This window comes from Zeus faber (assembly GCF_960531495.2).
Source record: "Zeus faber genome assembly, chromosome: 12".
NCBI classification, from domain to species: Eukaryota; Metazoa; Chordata; class Actinopteri; order Zeiformes; family Zeidae; genus Zeus; species Zeus faber.
This window is the reverse complement of record NC_137196.1, coordinates 20628627-20651095: the sequence shown is the minus strand read 5'-3', so window position 1 is coordinate 20651095 and position 22469 is coordinate 20628627. Positions and strand designations below refer to the sequence as shown.

General features: G+C 45.8%; 1 protein-coding gene across 1 annotated transcript in view; it reads right to left on the bottom strand.

The window, feature by feature from the left end:
• Positions 1-777: 777 nt before the first annotated feature.
• LOC307238363 (receptor-type tyrosine-protein phosphatase mu) overlaps positions 778-22469 on the bottom strand; it is a gene marked incomplete at its 5' end in the record, with an annotated part of 194768 nt that continues 173076 nt past the window's right edge. Inside the window, 10 exons of the mRNA XM_080011296.1 lie at positions 778-848; positions 1622-1757; positions 2515-2678; positions 3844-3969; positions 11317-11448; positions 13757-13930; positions 17445-17594; positions 20114-20249; positions 20635-20789; positions 21863-21979. Coding sequence (XP_079867422.1) covers positions 795-848; positions 1622-1757; positions 2515-2678; positions 3844-3969; positions 11317-11448; positions 13757-13930; positions 17445-17594; positions 20114-20249; positions 20635-20789; positions 21863-21979 — 1344 coding nt within the window. The 3' untranslated portion in view covers positions 778-794. The remainder of the gene's footprint in view (positions 849-1621; positions 1758-2514; positions 2679-3843; positions 3970-11316; positions 11449-13756; positions 13931-17444; positions 17595-20113; positions 20250-20634; positions 20790-21862; positions 21980-22469) is intronic.

The following is a 22469-nucleotide window of genomic DNA, read 5'->3' as shown; positions in this document are numbered from 1 at the left end:
ATACATTGAATAAATAATCTACAGAGTTATGTACAATATGCACAAGCATCACATGGAAGTGCAAATAAAGCTTTGGACCCCTGTACAGGAAATAAAGTAAGCGGATGTTACTGTAGACCCCCACACCCAAGAAAACAAAACAAAAATAAAAAAAACAACATCTGAATGCAATAGTTATCTATAAGGTCATAATTATACAGGACATTTAGAAACATTTACAGTAGCTTTTTGGACTCTTAAAATGTCCGAGGAACCGTCTGTGGTGTTATTGAATGTAAAAACAATAAAAAAAATAAAAAAAAAATAAAGTAAAGATGGATGAAATGAACACATTACATTACGTACAGTGTTACATTCCACTGAAAACCGCATCGTGACACGCGTCGTCCGAGGGCGGATCAAGGCAACAAGCACACGACCACAGGAGCGTAAGACAGCCCGGGAGTTTACAGAGCAGATAGATAGATAGGTGGGAGGATGGATGGATGGATGGAAGGAGGGATGGATCAACAAAGTCACTGCGACGGAAGAAAAGTCAAGTCTTTGTGCTCCTGTTTGGGGTCTTGAGCTGGTGCTGACACAACGTCTGTGCTATGAACACTGTACAACTCCGCCCACACTCACGCTTTAACCGCCGCTTCAAAGTGGGTGGGTGTGTGTGTGTGTGTTTGGGGGCTTGGGGTGGATGTACTTCCCCTCCAGTCGGGGGCAGAACACTCTCTGTGTGTGAACTGCTGCTTCCTTTCGTGAAAAGTCTGAAAAACCTCAATGTTTCTGGTTCGGGATCTGGGTTTTTAGCCAGAGTTGAGATACTCCAGCGCCACTTCGTAGCAGAACTTGTACTGTTCCTGTGAGGAAAAGAGAAAAAGAAAGAAGAGCGGGATTCACTGCCAGGCGGCCAAGTACAAGAGCTCGCTTCACACCGAATACGATAAACGACAATGAAGAAAAGCTGTGAAAAGCCGAATTTCGGTGTCCGATCGAGGCTCCGGGATGCGTTTTCAAATTCGAATCAAATATCAATATATCGGTCTTTGAAATTTCCCAGGATCCCATGTGCATTTTTAGTGACCCTATGTGGGGTCAAGACACCAAGGTTGAGAACCTCATCAATCATTTTGCGGAAACGGCCGCAAACAGCTTTCGTTTTCCGGGTTAGGGTCAAGATACCACGTCAGTGCGACCACATAACTGTCGATTCTTTCTGACAGATTCCGAAAAAAGTAAGCCGAGCTGACGTCTTGCTCGAGGTGGTGAAAGGATAATAGCCGAGCCCGAGTCAGAGGGGAGTGAAAGTACTATTTATTTAAAGAGTCCTTGTCATTCCTTCCAACCTGCTTGAACCCATCCCGTCATTACCTCACGCGCCTGTCAGCCCGAGACCCTGCGGCCGTACCGGCGGACCACCGAGCGCAGAGCTCCACCAAATTGACCGTCAAACACGTTGAGCGTGTCAACACTTTGTGGCAGTGATTCCACCGGAGAAACACAGCGGCAACCCGGCGTCCGAGCAGAGAGAGAAGCAGCCTGACAATGAAACCCCGGCAAACACGACGGGAACAACCGGCACGTTTTGGAATTTGTGTTCCCTTGTGCATGGCGCTCAAACACAGGCGCTCACCAGCAGGTCCACCATGTTGGGCTTGTTGTTCCTCAGCGTCTTGACGGCGTGGAAGGCGTCCACCGAGCGCTGGTGCTGCAGCATCTCACACACGATGCTGATGGCGCAGAACGTCCCGCTGCGACCGCCGCCGTTCCTGTGAGGGAGGGGCCGTGTCAAAGCTCAGTTCATCCATCTATCCATCCATCCCTCCCTCCATCCATCCACAGCTCCCTCCCTCCATGCATCCACCCACCACTCCATCCATCTATCCATTCATCCATCCATCCATCCATCCATCCATCCATCTGTCCCTCCATCTATCTGGCCCTCCATCCATCCATCATCCATCCATCCCTTCATCATCCCTCCCTCGATCCATCCCTCTAACCCTCCATTCATCCATCCCTCCCTCCCCCCTGCCCTCCATCCACCCCCCATGCATCTCTCCATCAATCATCTATCCCTCTATCCATCAATCCATTCATCCCTCCCTCCCTCCATACTCTGTACAAATACTCTCACACTAAATTACCCTTTAGATTACAAGACGACCAGCTCTGCCTCCTGAGCTACCACCCCCCCTTAAAAGATGTAATTCTCTGAAACTTTATATACTTAATTAATAAGTATATAAACATATTGTACTTGTTGTACAAAATGTACTAAAGTACTGTAATGGTGTACTTGTACTTTGTTACTACGAGCAATGAGCCATGGCATTCACGGCATGCAGGCTTTTAGGGTGCGGCAATGCTTTTCCACCAGTAGGTGGAGATGTTTCCTCTTTTAACACCAGGCTGGCGAGTGAAAACTTTCTGTTGGGGCGGGATTGAGGTGTGTGTGTGTGTGTGTGCGTGCGTGTGCGTGCGTGCATGTGCTTATGCATGCACGTATGTGCGTGTGCTACGTACAGACAGTGTACCACGGTGCGTCCCTCTCCACCGTCGTACTCCTCCTGCCACTTGTCCACCTGTCGGATGAGCTTAAGGAAGGAGCGCTTGGACATGGGCGTGTCCCGGTACATGGGCCAACCCAGGAACTGGAACTGCTGCACCATGCGGTAGCCGTCCTGGGGCTGCAGGCGAAAGGTCAGAGCAGATAAACCCAGGTTAACACACGTGCACACACACACACACACACACACACGCCCAGGGTCGGACGCTAATCACTAACACACAAACGCGTAGATACAATCGGATGGAGCGAAGCGTCGGGGCTTGACCTGCTTCAGGAAGAGACGCTGAGATAAAAAAGAGACGGGGGGAGTGAAACCACGACGCCACGAGCGGTTTCTTGAGACTAGATTCGAATTGGCGAGTATGATAGATTCGGGGGGCGTAATTAGCGGCCGGGGAGAGACAAGGGGGCGAAGAAATATGGCGGCTCCCCTTAATCCGTCACAAACACACTCAATGCTTCAACGAGACCCGTCAGCGAGCGCGCGTGATAATGTTTTATCGCACTCAACGGGCTCCACGCCTCGTTTCCGCAGTCTGCCGCTGGCTGCGGGCTATCGCGCGTTTAGAATCAGGAGTGATTATGGGACAAACCCCGGGCCGGCTGCTTCCTTCGGGGTAAGGAGCTTAGAGGGGTGACCGCAGGTGAGAACCCTCTTAACCCGCAGCGTGGCGGTGCGCCGCAAAGGTCCCGTTTCCAACGACGTCTGAACGACGAATAGACGAATAGAGGAGTTTGATTGAAGAGGAAAAAGGACAAAACACCAGCTCGAGCATAACTGATGGGGAGCGGATCCAGAGAGCTCGGTTCGATCAATTTTGAGCCTCAAAGTCTTTTGTTTAAGTGCAAAAATAAACCGGAACTTTGACACGCGTACATGAGAATGCAATTCCCGGGCACGGAGGGGACGTTCAAAAATCAAGACTCGACTTTTGAACTTCCTGTGAGGACTTTGACAAAAAGGGGGTGATTTGGGGGCGCTCCTCCTCGTCCCCAGGCGGCAAACACGCTGGAACTGCTGCGCGACGGCGACCAGCCGCTCTGCCCCGTAACGTGGAACAGACGGACGGCTCCGTCGTTCCCTGGGAGCTGAACAGGCTCGCATGCGCGTGAGTGGGAGGTGCGAAGAGTCACACTTACTGTCAAACAAATGGGACGAGTGGAATAAAATTAGTCTCAAAGTTTTATTCTATGGAGTTCAAAAGCGAAACCCTTCACCCGCTCTCTGCGGCTTTGTGGCCCTTTGCACCCGCTTTGCCCCCCTTAGTGGCCCCGGACCGTACCCGCGCTGCGTTGTAGATCCGGAATATTCTGCTGATGATGTCCTCCTCCAGGTCGGCGGAGACAAACTCCACCTGGATGGGGCCGTGGCGGTGAACGCCGTTTTCGGGCCAATACTGTGGGCACAACTAAGAAAAAATAGGCACGGACACACACACACACACACGCAGACACACGCACACACACGCGCCCACACACACACACACATTGATGGACGGACAAAGACATGGACGACCAACGGGTGGGATGACAGATGGAGGAGAGAAATGGGACAAAGAGAAAACAGAGGGAAGGAGGGATGATCTATTAGTTTGGAATCAGCGTTCGACAGCAACAAAGTGGGTTTCTCTTATTTCGTACGAGACGTTTGAAGCCGCCGTGCGGGGTCGGGAGGTTTAAGGAGCATTCAGAATCCTGAAGATGTGACGGCAATGCCGAAGGACAGGAGTGTTTGCCCAGTGTTAAGTGTTTTTTTCGTTTCTTTTTAAGAATGCGGCGAATCGACTCAGGAGCGGAGGGAAAAAAAAAATATATATATAAGAAATAAAAAAAAATCCAATCAAAGGGTTTTGGTTTGGATAAATATTTGATCGAAAACGAGGAATCTCGCCGCACCAGAGGTGGACACGTCTCGATCCTTCAATTCATCTCCAGTCAGAACCTCGGGCCATAATCACTTCAACCCTCGGATCCAGAAAGTGAACCGAAATAAAATTAAATAGATACACCTTGAGCCTTCTTATTCTTCCACAGATCAGTATTTGTGTCATTTCTTTTTTTTTTCTCTCTCTCTCCGCGTCCCAGGTTAACGCCGTCCGTCGCTCTTTGTGCTCGAGCAGGTGATCAAACACGGCTCGCTGCAGTGCAATTCATTTCCCTCCGTGTGCTGTTATTGACTTTCTGCTCCGGCGGTTTTGAACAGTATGGCGGTGGGCTGGTTTACGAGCTCCAAAAAATCTTGATTTCCAACCAGCGGAGGATACAGTACGTGGCTAATGACACATGGGAAAATCTGGATGGGGCTGTGGTTTTTTTTAGGCTTAGATATGTATAAAAAGGTATATTGGGGGGGGGGGGGCTGGTGGAGCGGTAGTGAATTTGATGTCATTCTATCATGTCAGAATAAAGCAGGCGGTTCAATGAGCCAGTCAGATGAATGGCTGTCGACACATAAAAGAGGAAATAACACGGTAATAACAAATGCCGCATAACCCTGGCAATGAGAGAAGCTATAAACACAAATTGAACGAGGTATTAACGTTCCGATTCGGAACCTCCGCACGGAAACCGCAACCGTGACACGCCACGGCGGGCCAGAGTGAATACAAAGGAAACGCTGGCGTACATACGGCTACCAACGCAACCACCCCACACGAGGCGGAGCCTTCCGGGCGTTGAAACCGAAAAGGCTGATCATGCCATCGTAACGAGTGTCAATTAGTTCTCTTCCAAAAGACAAAAGTTGTCAGAGTTGTCCGGGCGTCCGGTGAGCCTGGGTGATCTCAGGCGCGTCTGGATGCGGTTTGTTGGGGAGGAAAGAGTGTCCCCCCCCCCCCCAACGCCGCGGGACATTAGAGGGAGGGCTTTGATGGCCCTTAAACAGGCCGCTCATATTTGGAAAAATGTCCGCAGGGCGGCTATCCAGGACTTCCATTAGCGCGGGGAAGTTCTGCCCGCTCCCATTCCCCGCCGACCCGCCGGGGCGAACGCGGTTCTGTCCAGCGGCCGAGATTTGAATCCCGTACAAGTGTCACGGACCCTTCAAAGGGTCCCCGGCGCCAAAAGTACGGAAGAGGCCGACGCCCTCATGATGCCGTCGGTGTCCTCTTCAAACCCGGCGCTTTGGCTCCGCTATCTGCCCGTCTAGAGCACACTTCCACAGGGCCCATAAATCATCATTACGCTTGACAGCCCAAGTTTCCCCCCGGTGTTGTGGTGACAACAGATTTGTGAAACTCTGAAGGCAGCTTGCGTCCGCGAGAAGCACCCGCGTCCCGTTTAGCCGTCTCCCGCTTTTCCATCAGTTCTTCTGTCAGTCTGAGAACTTCATCAAAGTCACCCTCTCGAATCCTCCCCCGGAAAAGTCGCAGACGCAAGCTCTCAACGTTTCAATCAAAGACATCCAGTCTGTTACACATAGTGTGTCGCTCCGCCACCCCGTTGTGGCAAAAATCACTGTTCTCAAACAATCTGCAAAATGGTGCGAAGCATGAAAAGGAACTTTTTTTCGTTTGCCTCTGTTGCAACAGCTGCTCCGCATCTATTTTAGTTCGTCCGCTGGTTTCGGAATATTCAGCCGGAGCCTCCAGTAATACATGTTGCAACTGCAATATCTTATGCACCGGCCCCAGATACTGAGCTCCATCCATCCAGCCTCGCACGATGGTTCCAGCTCCGTACGCCGAGGGTTTGGATGCGTCTCCTTTCGTATCGTCCATGTACCCGGCGTGCCTCCGGGCCCCAATGAGAAAGTTGAGCATTTGAATCGCAACATCAGAAAAGGTGCAAACATGCAGCAGTGCAAAGCACCGAATCAAGCCGGTGTGAATTGCAAGTGCGCGTGAACGGCTTAAAAAAATTTTCTTTCGGAGGGAGATAAGCCCCACCCCTGTGACCTGACACGACCGACGCCCCATCTGGAGTGGTCCAAGAACTCCCAGAATCCTCTGCGATGTTCCCTGCGCGGACAACTCCGTGGTCGGTGGTTTCACGTCTGTTCATTGATGACCCCTCCATGAATGAATCAGATATACAAAAAGCAGCCAGCTCACGTTTGGCTATATCTTTATACTCGTCCGCAAGCACGGCCAAATACTGTTCATGCAGTTCAGACTTTATCTTATGATGCAGAATTGATGCTGCAGCCTCGAGCAGCTCGTTGTGAAACGCGGGTGGCTCATCAACGTGGCATTTCGTGGCAGCTCCTTCTGGTCCATTTTCAATTTCCGGATCACATTTTGACATGATCTCGAATAGCTCCAAGGAATTACCTTTATTGAGGCCGACCGCTGTTTCTCTGTGCCCAGCTTGGCGCACAGCATAGCAATGTCCAAGGCAACTATAACATGTCGCCGGGGTATCGCTCCACAAATGGCGGGGCATCACCGTGCAGCTGGTTCAACACCGTCCCGCAGCGCGGCGGTCTGCCCCTGTACCGTGCCAGCTTAGCTCAGCTTGCCAGACCGATGTTTGTCGCAGGCGCCGAGACGTTTCCAATTTTTGCAGCCATCTCTTGTTAACTCTCTGTGTGTCTCTGGGAAAGGTATACAAGTCAACCCTGAGGGGCGGAAAGCGACTTTTGCGGCCGCAAATGAGTGAAAAAAGCAATCGTCTACGGTAATTCACAAAGCACCCACAAACGGTGAAACACACCGCTGTTTGTGCTGCCACGCAAATAGCGTCTCGTGCAAAATCGGCCCTTTCTATGCGAATGAGCCTTGTTGCAGAAAAACGTCCAATTCACAAACTGCACGGAGACCCAAAAAAAAAGCAGTGCTGCGCGATCGTCTTCAGAGAGCCGGTGCAATTGAAGCCCATTTATAAGGGGTGTCACATCCAGACTTTCCAGTGATCTGTTAATAATATTTTGACATTATTACTATTATTATTATTAGAATCAAAATTACTGTCACAGCATCCGAAGGTAGCGAGGCCTTGAACGGGGCATGGTGGTTTTCAAAACGCACTACAAAAGAAACTTGACACTCAGAAAAGGCGTTACAAATGTTGACAAAAATGCTCTCATAATTACTATTAACCTTGAAAAACTATGTTATAAGTATAAGAACTAAGTTATAAATAGAATAGTGATAAAATGGTGAAAATTGGCACTGAAGCACAGATGGCATCGAACCTCATAGGACCATGGTGGCCGCCTGTTAAGCAGCATATACAGAGCAGGGATGGTAAATATGTTGTGAATTTTATATTATTATTATTATGGCCACATTTAAAAAACAAACAAACAATGTTAACAGCCAAACGAGAAAATTGCATCCGAGCAATAAATCCGAAATCAAGCACTAAGGCTGGCAGTGTGAACGTAGCCTTAATGGCCGTGTTTGCGACGCCGTCGTTCATATTGTGTGAAAATGCCCCTGAGTCTCGTTCTCTACTATATTCAATCCATTTGAGCTTCCCATCCAAATTGCTGTGGAGTAGCCCGAAATGTCGCCAGACTTTGGTTGGGTGACTGGTCCCTCCATGGCCGACAGATCCGATGGTGTCCCGATGGGCTCTTTAGACGTCGGTCGGCGGAGCGGAGCCGGTGGCCGCGCCCGCGGACTGCGCGGGGCCCGTGATGCGGCCGCTTCTCCTTCATTCCCAGACCCAGAGCCAACAAAGGTCTCACGACCATCCTGCTGCGACCGCTCCTTCAGACGAGGCCCGGTCACCCAAAATCGAATCAAATCTAAAAATTTCCCAAGAAAAACAATTAAATATTTAAACGAATTATTATTTTTATTTATTTATTTATTTATTTATTTGGGGGGTGGGCAATCTGGCAACCAGGCCCAGCTGCAGATTCGCCTCTGTTTCCAACGACAACTATAACGATGACATGACTGTAACTGATTACATACTGTATAGGAATTACCTGTACATGAGTAGTACTTACAACCTCCGCTACTCAAAGCATCTGATCACTAAAGAGCATTCTCTTCTAAAATGTGCTCTTCAATCATTATCGCATCTCAGCCAGTTTAAGGACTTTTTGCTCAAAATCTCGAATCTGACCAAACCCACGTCAACACGCTGACAACATGTCTCTCTGGCTAACTTGCTGTTATTGTGGTTGCAGTCATTTCACTACAGTACAACAGCAGTATAGTGCTGTTTACTCATACTTGAGATATTCTTTTCATCAGTAATGGAGAGACAGGGGTGTTGTTCTACCTCCACCGCCTCCCTCCATCCCTCCCTCCTTCTCTCCCTCTCTCCCTCGCTTCCCACCTGCAATGCTGCTGCCTGGCTGGCTGACTTCCTAGCTACAGTGAGAATACTGAATGAAAAGCTCCATCCATCCATCCATCCATTCATCCCACTATCTTTCCATGTATCCCACCATCCATCCATCAACACATCCATCCACCCATCCATTCATCATCCCACTATACATCCATCCATCCATCCATCCACATATCCATCCCACTATCCATCCACATATGCACCCATCCACCCATCCACCCATCCATCTAGTCAGTCAAACAGTCTTACAGCCTGTCAGTAAGTTACTGTGGTGAAATATGATTTTGGGGGTGCAGCAGCCCGGCTGCAGGCTTTGATCCGGGGTGTTATGACAGAGCCTCAGGCTGAGAAACCCAAAGAGCTCCCTCCACAGGCCTCCTCACCCTCCTCACCCACCTCACCCACCTACCTGCGTGCCTCCCCCATCTCATCTCGCATACTTCCTTCTTTCTGTGTGTGTGTGTGTGTGTGTGTGTGTGTGTGTGTGTGTCAGGTAGAACCGCTCGCTCTCTCTTCGGTATGAGGCATTACACAGGAACAAACTCAGAGATTGTTTCCGCGGTCCTAATTCCCACACTGTCCCCTTTGTGTGTCTTCAGTCGGAGGGAACGCACTTCATCTGCAGTCTGTGTTTGTTTATAAATTTCTTAGAACGCTCTTTTGGGGGGGGGGGCGGCGGTGCTTTGGGGGGCGCTTTGTTGTACGCGACAGTGTGCAAAGGTGTGTGAGGTGGTGGTGTCACCACATTTGTGTTGAGTGCGTCCAAAAACCATACTATGCATCAAAATAGTCTGTGAAAAGCAACGAGAGGACGTCCTATATCGATCGTGGTGCGCAAACACTGCACACCATGATGGCATGAACATCCCATAATGCATTGCGACACGTCACAAGGACAACGGTAGGCGGAGGATCTAGACGGAGAACGACAAACAATGGCGGAGGGCCTACGTAGCATATCCACTCTTTACTGACACACTAAAGGAGCATGGATGATACAATATATACACATGTGGTATGTAGTACTGTATGGAGTCAGCCATTTTAGACACAGCGCTCGTCTCCCCTCTCTGTCTCTCGCCATCTCTCTCTGCAGTACCTCACCTGGCCAGCAGGCGCCCTCGGCGTTTCCTCCTGCTACCTGTGTGTCACCCCTACTGTTTTTGTTCCCCACCACCACCTTGTTCTGTGTTCCAACATACCGCTTGCTAGTTCCTGATCTTAGGTTCTCTTTTTGGAAGATGGTATTCCCTGTCTTGTGGTTGTTTATTTTACGTTTCGTTAAAGACTCTTTGCGCTTCAACTTCAAGCCGCAACTGGGCCCTGCACGAGTCGCTGAATTCGAGCTCGTTGAGTCCCCGTGTCATTTTGGTGAAACAACGTTAATTGTATTCAGGCAGAAAGAGGAAGTGCCCGGCGCCATGTGGCCGAAACGCTCGGTTGCAGCATGCCAGAAAAACATCTCAGAATGCACAACACGTGGATGGGCAGATGGGCCACAACAGCAGAAGACCACGTCGGGTTCCACTTCTGTCGGCCAAGAACTGAAGTCTGAGGCTGCAGTGGGCACAGGCTCACCAAAACGTGGCCTGGTCTGATCAATCTCCATTTCTGCTGAGGCACACAGATGGTACTGCAGGGTCAGAATTTGGCGCCAACAGCATGAATCCATGGACCTGACCTGCCTTGTGTCAACAGTCCAGGCTGGTGGTGGTGGTGTAATTGTGTGGGGAATGTGTCTTGGCACACCTCTGGGCCCGTTAATACCAATCAATCATCGCTTGAATCGTCGTCTATTGTTTCTATGTTGTGTCTCTTCTTCCAAGTACATTTACAGTTTACAGTTTATTGTTTGCTTCTATATTTATTTGTCTCACCCGCGGTGGTTCTCCCCCTCTTGGAGAAGTAATGATGATTAGTTGTATATCGACCAAAGCATGGTAAGATCGTTCTCCAAAAAGGGGGATTGTGGCGGTGTTGTGTAACAGAAAGCTGTGTTCTTGTCATCCCACAGGTCGTCCACAGGACAGAGTTATTGCAGCGGTTTTGATGCTTATAAAGAGTGGCTTTGCAGGTTGAGAATTTGAACTCCGCCTGCCAATTAACTCTGTCTTAGACGCAATGGCATAAAAATACTCTGTTGTATGCCGAGCATGCTGACAGTTCAGGTTTAAAAAAAATAAATGAATAAATAAATAACTAAATAATGAAGTTGGCAGTTCTATAATACATTTTGTTTTAGACTGTTGCTTGTAAAAAACGTGGACAATAGTTTCTTAAAACATTGGAAAGCATTTTTTTTAAACAAGCATTTATGTGTTTCTGAATGACATTGCACATGAGTCTGTGTGTGAACACGTGTTTGAATGCATCCGTATGTGTGTGAGTGAGTGTGTATCAATGTGTGTGCTTATGCAAGTGGGTGAATTTATCTGTGTGTTGGTTGCTGTGTATTATTGGAAATGCATGCAATTGTGGGAGTGTACGTGTGTGTGTGGTGGGTGTACCTGGGCAGGGTCTACATCATTCAGCATCACTATGGACGTGCAGTGGTAGTCGAGCACCAGCCTCCAGAAGTCCTTCACTGTGTTTGGCAGCGGGTGCTGGGTCACTATGAAGGCAGAGGGCTGCTTGTAGCTCTAGAGGAGAGAGAGGAGACAGCCAGCGAGAGAAGAAAGAGAATTGGAGTATACTTTAAAGGAAGACAGAGGGAGTGAGAGTCAAGGGTAATAAAACCAAACATCCCAGAATGTATGTAGTACTGGAGAACGAGGTGATAATATCAAGTTTTTGTCTTTAAGTTGGGAGCGCAGTGTCAGGAAATTGTAAATCACCATGTTATGATACACAACAGTTATTTGTGTATCAATGATGATGGGTAGATAAGACAATATAATTTATAAGAATGCATGATAATATGCCTGAAATATGAGATAGAGTTTTGAAAAAATTGCGTTATTATATTACAGGGGTTCCCAAAGGGTATTTTAGAAGGAAAAAAACCATCAGAAAAGAACAAAAATAAATAATAACAAAAAAAATACATATAAACCTCATATAAATTATGGTGAATTTGTTGCAGTTTGTGAGAGTTTTAGTTGAAAAGAAAATGTACGTCTTTATTACAGGTGTTACCAAAAGGGGTTTTAGAAGGAAAGAAATTCACAATAATAAATACAAATATAATAAAAAAATGTATAATAATAATAAAAATACATATAAATCTCACCAATTATGGGGAGTTTTTTGTAAGGATATTTGCACTTTTTGTCAGTAAGGTTTAATTTTTATTACAATTTTTGGGTCCTCATCCAGAGCATAGTCTGTACCATAAAATAAAATTGGAAACCCCAGTTTTGTCATTTTTTAAATGACCATACAGATCAATGCAATTAACCTGGGAACAGATGGGATTTTTAATTTATAAGCACATCTTGTGACATATTGTGTATTAATTAGTAGTACAGCTTAACCCCCCCTTCAAATCAGCTGATGTCCATTTTGAATAAACTTCAGTTAGCTCCACATATGTGACCCACCGCAGACTTGAAGTACATTTGGAGGCTTTTGACTTTTTTTCCGCATCACTTGAAGAATCAGAGCTTCAAAACAAGGTGTCACTTGTGCAAATCAAGCAAATATTTTTAAAGCTATGACTTGTTAATGACAAGGGTGTGGCAAACTGTGATTCTGAGATAATCACCTTCAAAGTTTTCCCCCACACTTGGCTTCATTCAGCCAGCTCCCAGAATGCAAATGATTGGAGGACCTACACAGCCACATGGGTACTTGACACCCTACTGAATGGGGCAATCTCTTCATTGTTCTTGTGTTTTGAGGGAATGTTGAACATCTTGTCCATTGCTACTTGTTCATAATTTGCATCACCAACTTCAACGGACTTCATCACGTCATCAACTTCTTCCGTTGTAACAACGACGAGCATTTCGTCGCTCTCAGCCGGTGTTTCTTAATAATGTTCAGTTTTATCGACACAATCAGGTTGAAATACGTTCGAAATGTTCTCCAAGTCCGGGATAACAGCAGTATCAGATTCAGAATCGCTGTAAGAGAACTGACTATCATCACGGAAAATGAAGTCCAGTATGCGCTGCTTACACAGACTTGGATCTGTCGCACTAGTCAGATTAAGGTCTGTAATATGATTTAGATCTTCTCCCACCTTCTCGTAATCCATAACAACACCGAGATGAAAGTTTTCACAGAGAAGTGAAACCGAAGGATCCTCGGCTTTTTTACAGATGTGACGTCAGCGTGACTTTTTCGGTGGTATACGTTGGTAAACCCCCCCTCCACAATGATGTCTCAGTGTGTGTGTAAAAGTAGTATGATTTAAAGGTTGAATTCTATCAGTTTCACATTGTGACTTCACATGGAATATGGAGGAATGATCTTCACCTGGACTGTCGCTTTAAAGGAAACCATTGATTGGCATTGTTCAGCTCTGTTTAGCGTCTCGGTAAGTGAACTTTGTTTCCTCATGTAATCTAACAGGAATATTTAACTCCACGGTTTATGATTTTTACACTATTTTTCAATCAAACTCGGTATGGAAAATACGTTGAGTGATAAAAAAACCCCACAAAGGAACACAAATCCAGAAAAAAACAAATTTTTCTTCTAGAAACGTTTTTTCAACTTATTTGTGGCTTGTGGAGATTTTTGAAATGTGCGACAATGCGGGATTTGCTGCTGTGGGTTACATATTACAAACAATAAACCTTTAAACCTTCAATTTAAATGACCTCCGCCCCTGACCGATCTTTTCATTAACTGACATGTATTAAAGGAGACTGGTCTTCGAATTGACAAGTTTTTGGTTTAGAAGTTCTCCAGGAACACGGGTCCTCACTAACCAGGTGTATTTACTCGAATCTCACTTTGATACCAATACAAGAATGTGTGTGTGTGTGTGTGTGTCCTTACGTCCATGAGGGCGGCGTTAATGTAGTTGGAGCTCTCCCCGTCGATGGTGATGAGAAAGGGGAGGCAGCGGTCGGGTGGCAGCACGTCCATGCAGCGGTTCTTCTCGTGGTTTCGGGGCAGCAGGGCGATGCTGCAGTCCTCCACCCGCAGCGTGGGCGTCACCATGTTCAGCGTCTGCCCCCCCCCCAAAAAAACACACACACACACACACACACACACACACACACACACACACACACACACACACACACACACACACACACACACACACACACACACACACACACACACACACACACACACACACACACACACACACACACACAGTTTTTAAAACAAGACAGGTCAGAGACGGAGGTGGTCATAATAGAAGGTAAAAAGGTTTATTCTTGGTAAGGTTGTCAGTGGGGATATCAGGTTGCCAGGTATGTTTTAATTCCTCATTATATTCAGTCTTTTGTCAAGTGTATTCATGTCTTATCTTTAATTTACAGGCTGTGGCATAAGGTTAAAGTTTAAAATCCAGTTTCACTACTTTTCTGTTTATATCCTTGCCACTGATGCTGAAATAGTGTATTATTATGAGAGTACTGTTATAGTATGATAAGTTGTTTCAATTTATTTATCTGATAATAAAAGGCATGAGTAGATCAATCAACTATGATTTTTTTTTTTCGTAAATAAACAAAAATACAGATAAAACACTCAGATACAGATAAAGCAGCGTACTAAAAACATCTTTAAAAGGCCAAATGGAAAACAACTGGGAGCAGCTGACTGACAACAAGTATCTCACTGGCAGTGTTGGGGTTGGTCCTCAAAAAAGTCCTGTATTACACATTACCCGTTACTTAAAAGAAAGTAATGCCTTACTTTACTTATTATTCCCTTTAGAAAGTAATTTGTCACACTACCCGTTACATTACTTTTGCATTTCCCCGCAACATCGCCTGAGGTGCATTGACTGACTTGAAGAGTTATGCTATTCAATTTTATTAATAAATATTGTTTTAAATGTCGTATGCAAGTGTTACGCATGATTTTTGGGTGTTGTTAAATAGTTTGTAACGGTTTCTGTTTATCTTGTCAGTATTTTGTCAGTATAAGGGTAGGTTAGTTATAATTATCATCATAAAATAATTTGTGTCACTGATAGTGCACAGATATAATAAATAGATTAAACGGGACTAATAATGCCTTTCCTTATCTTCTGTCATAAATATAATGTTGCAACGTCCGATGTTCATATCAGACGTGGCCAAAGTGACATCAGCTTGTCACAATTTTTTTTATTTGGGTCATCTGCTCCATCCCATCCGCTGTGCGTTTCTCCAAACAAACCAAAACAAATCTTGTGTTTTAATTCTTGTTGTATTTATTTTATTTCATTTTGCTTTATTTAGCGATGTTTGCGAGAGTTCTGGTACGGTGTCTCCCCCACAAGCTTGGAGCACGGCAACGAAAATCGAGAAGAAACTTCTAAATTAGGTCTTGTAGATCTAATATGAGTGAAGATTCAGCAACTGGATTGCTTATGTCTCACCTCTAATTTGTTGAGAAACAGATTTTTGTGGACCGATAAGGTGAAATCAGTGAAAGTTACAGGGCAAATAGAACAAAACCCGGAAGCCAAGCTCAAACCCCACTGGCTCACATACTGTAACTCGTAGCCTCAGGAGGGTGACTCCACCCACTGAAACAGAGGGTCAGGAACACAATGCATGTAAGAATGGCTGAAATGCATAATCTGAGTGGTATTTTCAGCAAAAAATAAACAAACAAACAAACAAACAAACAAATAAATACATATATATATATATATATATATATATATATATATATATATATATATATATATACACACGAAGGTGTCCTGTGGTATCTGGCACCAAGACGTTAGCAGCAGATCCTTTAAGTCCTGGAAGTTGTGAGGTGGGGCCCCCATGGATCAGGCTTGTTGTTCCAGCACATCACAAAGATGCTCCATCGTATCGGAGCCTAACCCCACCCATCCACATGATGTAGAAGAAAACGTGATTCATCAGACCAGGCCTCCTTCTTCCATTGCTCCATGGTCCAGTTCTGACGCTGACATGTTCATTGTAGGTGCTTTCAGTGGTGGACAGGGGTCAACATGGACACTCTAAGCGGTCCGCAGCTACACAGCCCCATACGCAGCAAGCTGTGATGCACTGTGTGTTCTGACACCTTTCTATCATAGCAGCATTAACTTTTTCACCAATTTGCTCTACAGTAGCTCTTCTGTGGGATCGAACCAGACGGGCTAGACTTCACTCCCCACGAGCATCAATGAGCCTTGGGTGCCCATGACCCTGTTGCCGGTTCACACGGTGTCCTTCCTTGGACCACTTACTTTTGGTAAGTACTCACCACTGCATACCAGGAACACCCCACAAGACCTGTTGTTTTGGAGATGCTCTGACCCAGTCGTCTAGCCATCACAATTTGGTTCTTGTCAAAGTGGCTCAGATCCTTACGCTTGCCCATTTTTCCTGCTTCCAACACATCAACTTCAACAACTGACTGTTCACTTGCTGCCTCGCATATCCCACCCCTTGACAGGTGCCGTTGGAACCAGATGAGCAATGTTATTCACTTCACCTGTCAGTGGTTTTAATGTTGTGGCTGATCAGTGTATTAACTTGTATAAAAAGGAGCATAATAGGTCCACATTCACTAGAACGCTTATTCTGAAAAAAAAAAAAAAAAAAAAAAAAAAAGATTCAATAAACTATAAAGAAAAATGTAGATTATGCTGATGTAAAAAACCGCAAACCAATATTCTAATATATAATTAAATGATCAGCATGTTAATTACTATTATACGTATTAATTGTTCGTATTAATTAATTTTAATCTTTTCCCGCACACAATCTTTAACCGCACTGGGTCTCATTTCTCTTCAGAATCATTTTTTTTCTCTTCCAGTTGACTTGACTTTTTAACCATACAGTTAGGAGTACTATTATTATTCCATGTTATTATTTTGCACTACTTATTACACTTATGCAACATGTTTGTACTTTAGCCATGGTGGGTCACAAGTTAACATAGTCTGATGTAAAAGTACTATTCCCTTCTATCTATATGTGTACATATGGATGGATGGATAGATGGATAGATATATAGATAGATAGATAGATAGATAGATAGATAGATAGATAGATAGACAGACAGACAGACGGACAGATAGATAGACAGATAGATAGACAGATAGATAGATATTCATCCCAGCTCACATGAAAAAGGCAATAATTATAAAGCAATAGAATAAATCATATAAACAATGAAAATGGCAATACAGTATGGGAAAATGTGAAAATATAAATGTGAAATATGCAATAAAACAGTTAAATGTACATAATAAAAACATGGCAATATACACTGAAACATAATGATAAACAACAAACATATATTGTACTAAAAAACGGCAAAGCAAACCCCAATTAAATAAATATCTACCATTTATTTTATATGCTTAATATATTCCATTTAATTTGCACTGTTTAGCCTATTATAACTGACAGTACAAGGTCATAACTGTTCTGTCAATTGATAACCTCTTATCCCATCCAACTGAAATGCTCTTCTCAAGGTATTTCTCCGCTATTTAGTATCTCTCATAACATCCTAGAGACACCCCAGCAGCAGTGGAGAGAGCACTCACCCTGAACTCCTCCTTGATGGGGCTGGAGTTTGTCTGTGGGTCCAGGCGGTTCATGTCGTAGTAGACGGAGCGCAGCTGATTGGCTGGGATGGTGGTGTCCCCGCAGAGACACGCCTCCAAAATGGCGTCGTGGATGAACACGTACTGCTCCTGGAAAAAAGATCGAATATAACAAAACAACGTCAAAAAGTGCCGTCGCATTTAGGATAAAATCACAAAGGATTGCATTTGATGTTTAGTTATATTATTTGTATTTTGAGAATGACGGCCATAATTATGGGATTAAAGTCAAAATTGTGAGATTAAAATCAGCGTGAATTTTGACAAAAAACACAGTGTTTCTGAAAATACAGTGGAAATAAAAAAAAGTGGAAAAGTAGAAAGTGGCTTTGATATCGAAGACAAAGTATGACTGCAAGATTAAAATCAAAATTTCAACGAGAAAAGTTGATTTTTTTTCTTCGTACTTCGTACTTCACTTTTGATCTCGAAAGTTTGACTTCCGTCCCTCAAGATTGTAATTGTATTTTTGACTTTAATCTCGTAATTTTGATTTTTCATTATCGAAATACAATATATTTTTTAATTCTCTCTTCCATAGATGACATATTTCTATGTAAGCTGTCACTTATCCCTTATCATATTATTAATTATTACTTGTATTATTGTTTTTATATAAATTGAATTACAATTTTCACCAAACACCCATTTCATCATTAAAATCTTCAAGATTCAAGATTCAAGAGGTTTATTTTCATGGGTTTCATCATCCTCATCCTCATCATCATCATCATCATCACATCGTCATCGTCATCTTCATCATCATCATCATCATCATCATCATCATAGTAAGACCACTAGTTCATCCTCGGGACTTCGACCATGATTTGCCGGTTAGACTGCATATAATGAGGAATTACGGGTGCATTTTCCTATTAAACTGTTCATTTACTGTGGTCTTGTTTTGACATGCAACTATGACTCCATCATGGTTTCATAATGGGATTCAATGGTAATCATAAACACATCCTTAAGATGTCTGGAAAAAAACACTCGTCTAGATGATTAGTATCGCTGATTGTAGTAATTATTAGCGAATTAGCGCGGAGAGAAAAGTTCATCTGAGACCCTACCAACCCTGAACACCCTCGTGGGGCTGTGATTATCAACGTCAAAACCCCATTCGACCTCTTCATCGTCCATCACATCATCATAATTCGGTGTCCATAACAAACGTAAGCCTTCCTCCTCCGGTGAATCCTCTGACGGACTAAAAAAAAAAAAAACCCATTCTTTTCTGATCAAGGAGGGCGGAGACACGTTTTTCGTCTCTCGCCGCCACTCCGTCAAGCAGCTGACAGCCTGACACCGCTCGGGGTTTTTGATGCAAATTCGTTCCGAAGTGACATTTTCAGCTGACTCTGCCTTGTCACTTTGGACCACAATCCACACGTACACATGTGCGAACAGGGGTCACTGATTTACAGATTTAGAGGGGGAAAAAAAAAAAAAAAAAAAGAGAGAGAAAAAGAGATAACACGCGCTTCCCATCTGATAAGTCAAACATCCGCCTCTCTCGCCGCTCCCCCTGAACTCTCGACCCCGGGGCCCGATTAGCATTGGGGCGAGGGGGGGGTCACGGAGAAGGTACGGCGGCCCCGCACTGGAAACCATCGATCGACGGATCTTAATCTGAAGTGCGACGACGGAACCACAGCAAAACAAAACATCTTGGGTTTTTTTTGTCCCCCCCCCCCCCATTTCCACCGTCGGCGAGGAAGCGCGTTAGAGCGGCAGCGCGGCCAGAGGGCGAGGCTCCGCGCCAACACCACGCCACAAAACACAAAACACACACACACACGCACACAACACTGGCGAGGAAAAACAGTCTGAAGGTCAGCGGACCTGAGGAGGGACTGAGTCAGGCCGAGCGGCGTCGGCTCGCCCTGCTTTGCTCAAATCCCAGTTTGCACGTCAGCGATGAAACATTTGCCCATTAAGTCCAATGACGCTTGTGATTTAAATGGAATTACGGGGAAATGATGCATTCAGCGGGACTACGGACGCTTCCAGATGGAACGCTTCCTGCGCTGGAAAAGAAAAAGAAAAAAAAAAAAAAGAAAAAGAAAAGGAAAGCCACGGCGTCCTTCGGAAGCCCCGAGCCGGGCGCTCCAACGCTCTCGCTTACAAGGCCTCACGCTGATCTCGCCGGGAAATATTAGGGTTCTCAACAAGTCTTTCTCAATACGTAAATGTCTCTTTTGAGGATCTTGTGGGGCTCCTTCAGAAATGACAAAACCACATCGCGCGCCCTGAAATCTGCACCGGGGATAAAGTCCACGGATCAGAACTCAGATTTTTATGAACAATGTAGGCCTTCATACTCTACTAAACCTGGATGGAGTTGTGGCTGGCGGTGTGGTGTACAATGTGAACTATCCACATATTTGGACAATTTTGCTGATATTTGCAAACTGATTGTTGGAAAAAAGTGCAAACGCTGCTTGGGAAGCCTTGTGAGAAATGACATATTGATATTTCATATTTTCTTCCCACAAAGGATACACACTACAGTTTGCAAATCAACACATCCCTTGCTTTGCAACCATTGATTATTAAAAGCAGCTTAAATATCTCCTGGATAAACACGAGATGAGCTGTTAGGTCACCTCTGTCTGGACCATGTTGACCCTCCTGGAGCGCAGCTCCCTCACACAGTTGTAGATGTCCACCACGCCCTCTCTCTCAGCCATGTCCAGCATGATGTCGATCACGATGAAGCAGCCCGTCCGCCCCGCCCCCGCACTGTAGGGAACCAATCAGGGACCGGTGAGCGAAACCGAATGGAAGGCAAAGGGCCCTACACACTTTCAGTCAAAGTTAAACAGGCGTGTTCCTTTGTTGAATCAAGCATGGTTTCAGTAAAGTTAAAGGGAAACAATATTACCTGTATTTTTTCAACCCGAAAGCTTATGTTTCAAACATTGGGAGTCAACCAGTCAATCACGTCGGCAATTGAGACCAAATTCTTTGGCGACCACAAACACTGGTGTTGGACTGCCAATGGTTGAAAACACAGCTTAGGTCACAAAATACCGGAGTTTTCCTTCAGTAGAAATCTGGCCCTGCGCAGGGGCCTGTGCAATTCAAGCTCTCACGAGTAGTCGATAGTGTAAGCAGAGTGACCCGCCTGCAGTGGACCACCATGGGCCCGGCGTTGGACAGAGTCTTGGACTTGACTCTCCTGATGAAGCCCAGCAGACCGGTGGCGTGGTACGGCACGCCGTGGTCCGGCCAGCCCGTGAAGTGGAACTGTCGGATCTCCCGGATCTCGTGGGCTCCTCTCTGCGGAAACAGGGTTATTATGCGATGCACACAGAAAGACGGACTGCGGGGATGCGGCCGGAGCCGGTGGGGGTAGGGGTCAGGGTTCAAGGTGGGTAAACACGCAGCGCTGCGTGGAATATAGAGACACGGCGCACGGACACAATGGAGGCAGCGCTGAGCAAAGATTCCATTACCTGGGGACAAAGTGCAATTCGAGGCCAGTGCGGTCCAGTGCGAGCGCAGGCTCTCTCCTTCTCTCTTTTTTTTTTCTTGTGTGACATTATTATTCTGGGGACATACAGATGTGCATCCAATCTCCTGGCTGGACAAAAGACTCTGAGACTTGTTCTTCTGACACGTTGCTGTTTGTAATAGAGTCTGACGGGTGACTTGAGCTCCTCCTCAAGTGGGTAACTAACACCAGGCACGTTGCCTGGCCAAGGGGTTAAATAAAATGTGCAGTAAATCAGATGAGCTGTTGTATTAACTCTTGTTATTAGAGAGAGGCCAAAGTGTTGAAAAAACACTGCCAGAAAGGGCTTGCTTGGCCGATCGTTTGTTTGCTTTCCTATTATCTGCTTCTGTCCCACGCCGTTGAGGGTCATGAGGTTCTATCCCTGCTTTGCAAAGTTAAGTCAAGTGTATTTCTACATCCCTTAATCACAGTACAGTCTCAACCCCCAGTCTTAACCTCCATCTTGGCAAGGAAACACTCCCAGAAAAAAAAAAAGAAGCTGGACAGGTCAGTGCGGTTAACTAACAGGAACTAACTATTTAATTTGTTTCGCCATTGCGTGCTTATTTCGGTCTGGGGCCGTGAGGGGCTTGTGACGGTCTCTTGTCGTGGCGGGGTAGAGAGGGGGGACCAGGAGGCAGGTACAAACAAAATCGGTGTACGCTGCCCCCCCCCGGAGCAAGGACAGGCCAGGGTGGGTCAGAAGATCTCATTTCACCGGCCACCATTTGAGAGCGTGTGTGTGTGTGTGTGCGTGGGTCTCCGTCGGAGCATGAGTGCATGTGTTGTGGTGCGTGTGCCGTGCGACGAATAAGGAACCTTCATCCCCGTCATCATCATCATCATCTTCACCTACCTTCTCGACGGCGAAGGTCCTGATGACGTACTCGGACAGGAGCTGGGTCTCTATCAGCGTGACCTTGATGTCCCTGTAGATCTCGGTATCGTCTGGCCAGTACTTACAGCACTTGACCTGCGGGTGAGGCACAGAGCAGAGAGTCACCACTACCAATACAGATACACAGCGTCTGTGTGTGACACTCATGTTTAATGCTTTTAGTACAAGTTCCGATGCACACACACACACACACACACACACACACACACACACAAACACACACACACCTACAGACTGCTCACACACACGCACGCAGTTGAAATCCCACCTGATTTATCCGGAGGAATTCCGATTTAAAGGGGACCTATTATTCAAAAACCCGCTTGTTCAGCGCTCGCGCACGTACATTTGGGTCTCTGGTGGGCCGGCTTACACGCAAACTGTGAAACGGAGACAACTCTGTTTTTTTGTGAGCGTTCCATTTCGGAAAACATGCCCTGAAACGAGCTCTACATGCTACGTAGTACTGTGTCTCAGCACTACGTAGCATTGAGACACATCTGAGTCACTCCGCCTGCGGCTGGAGAGCGACCGGACCCGCTGGGATCGAAGCTTACAGCTAAGC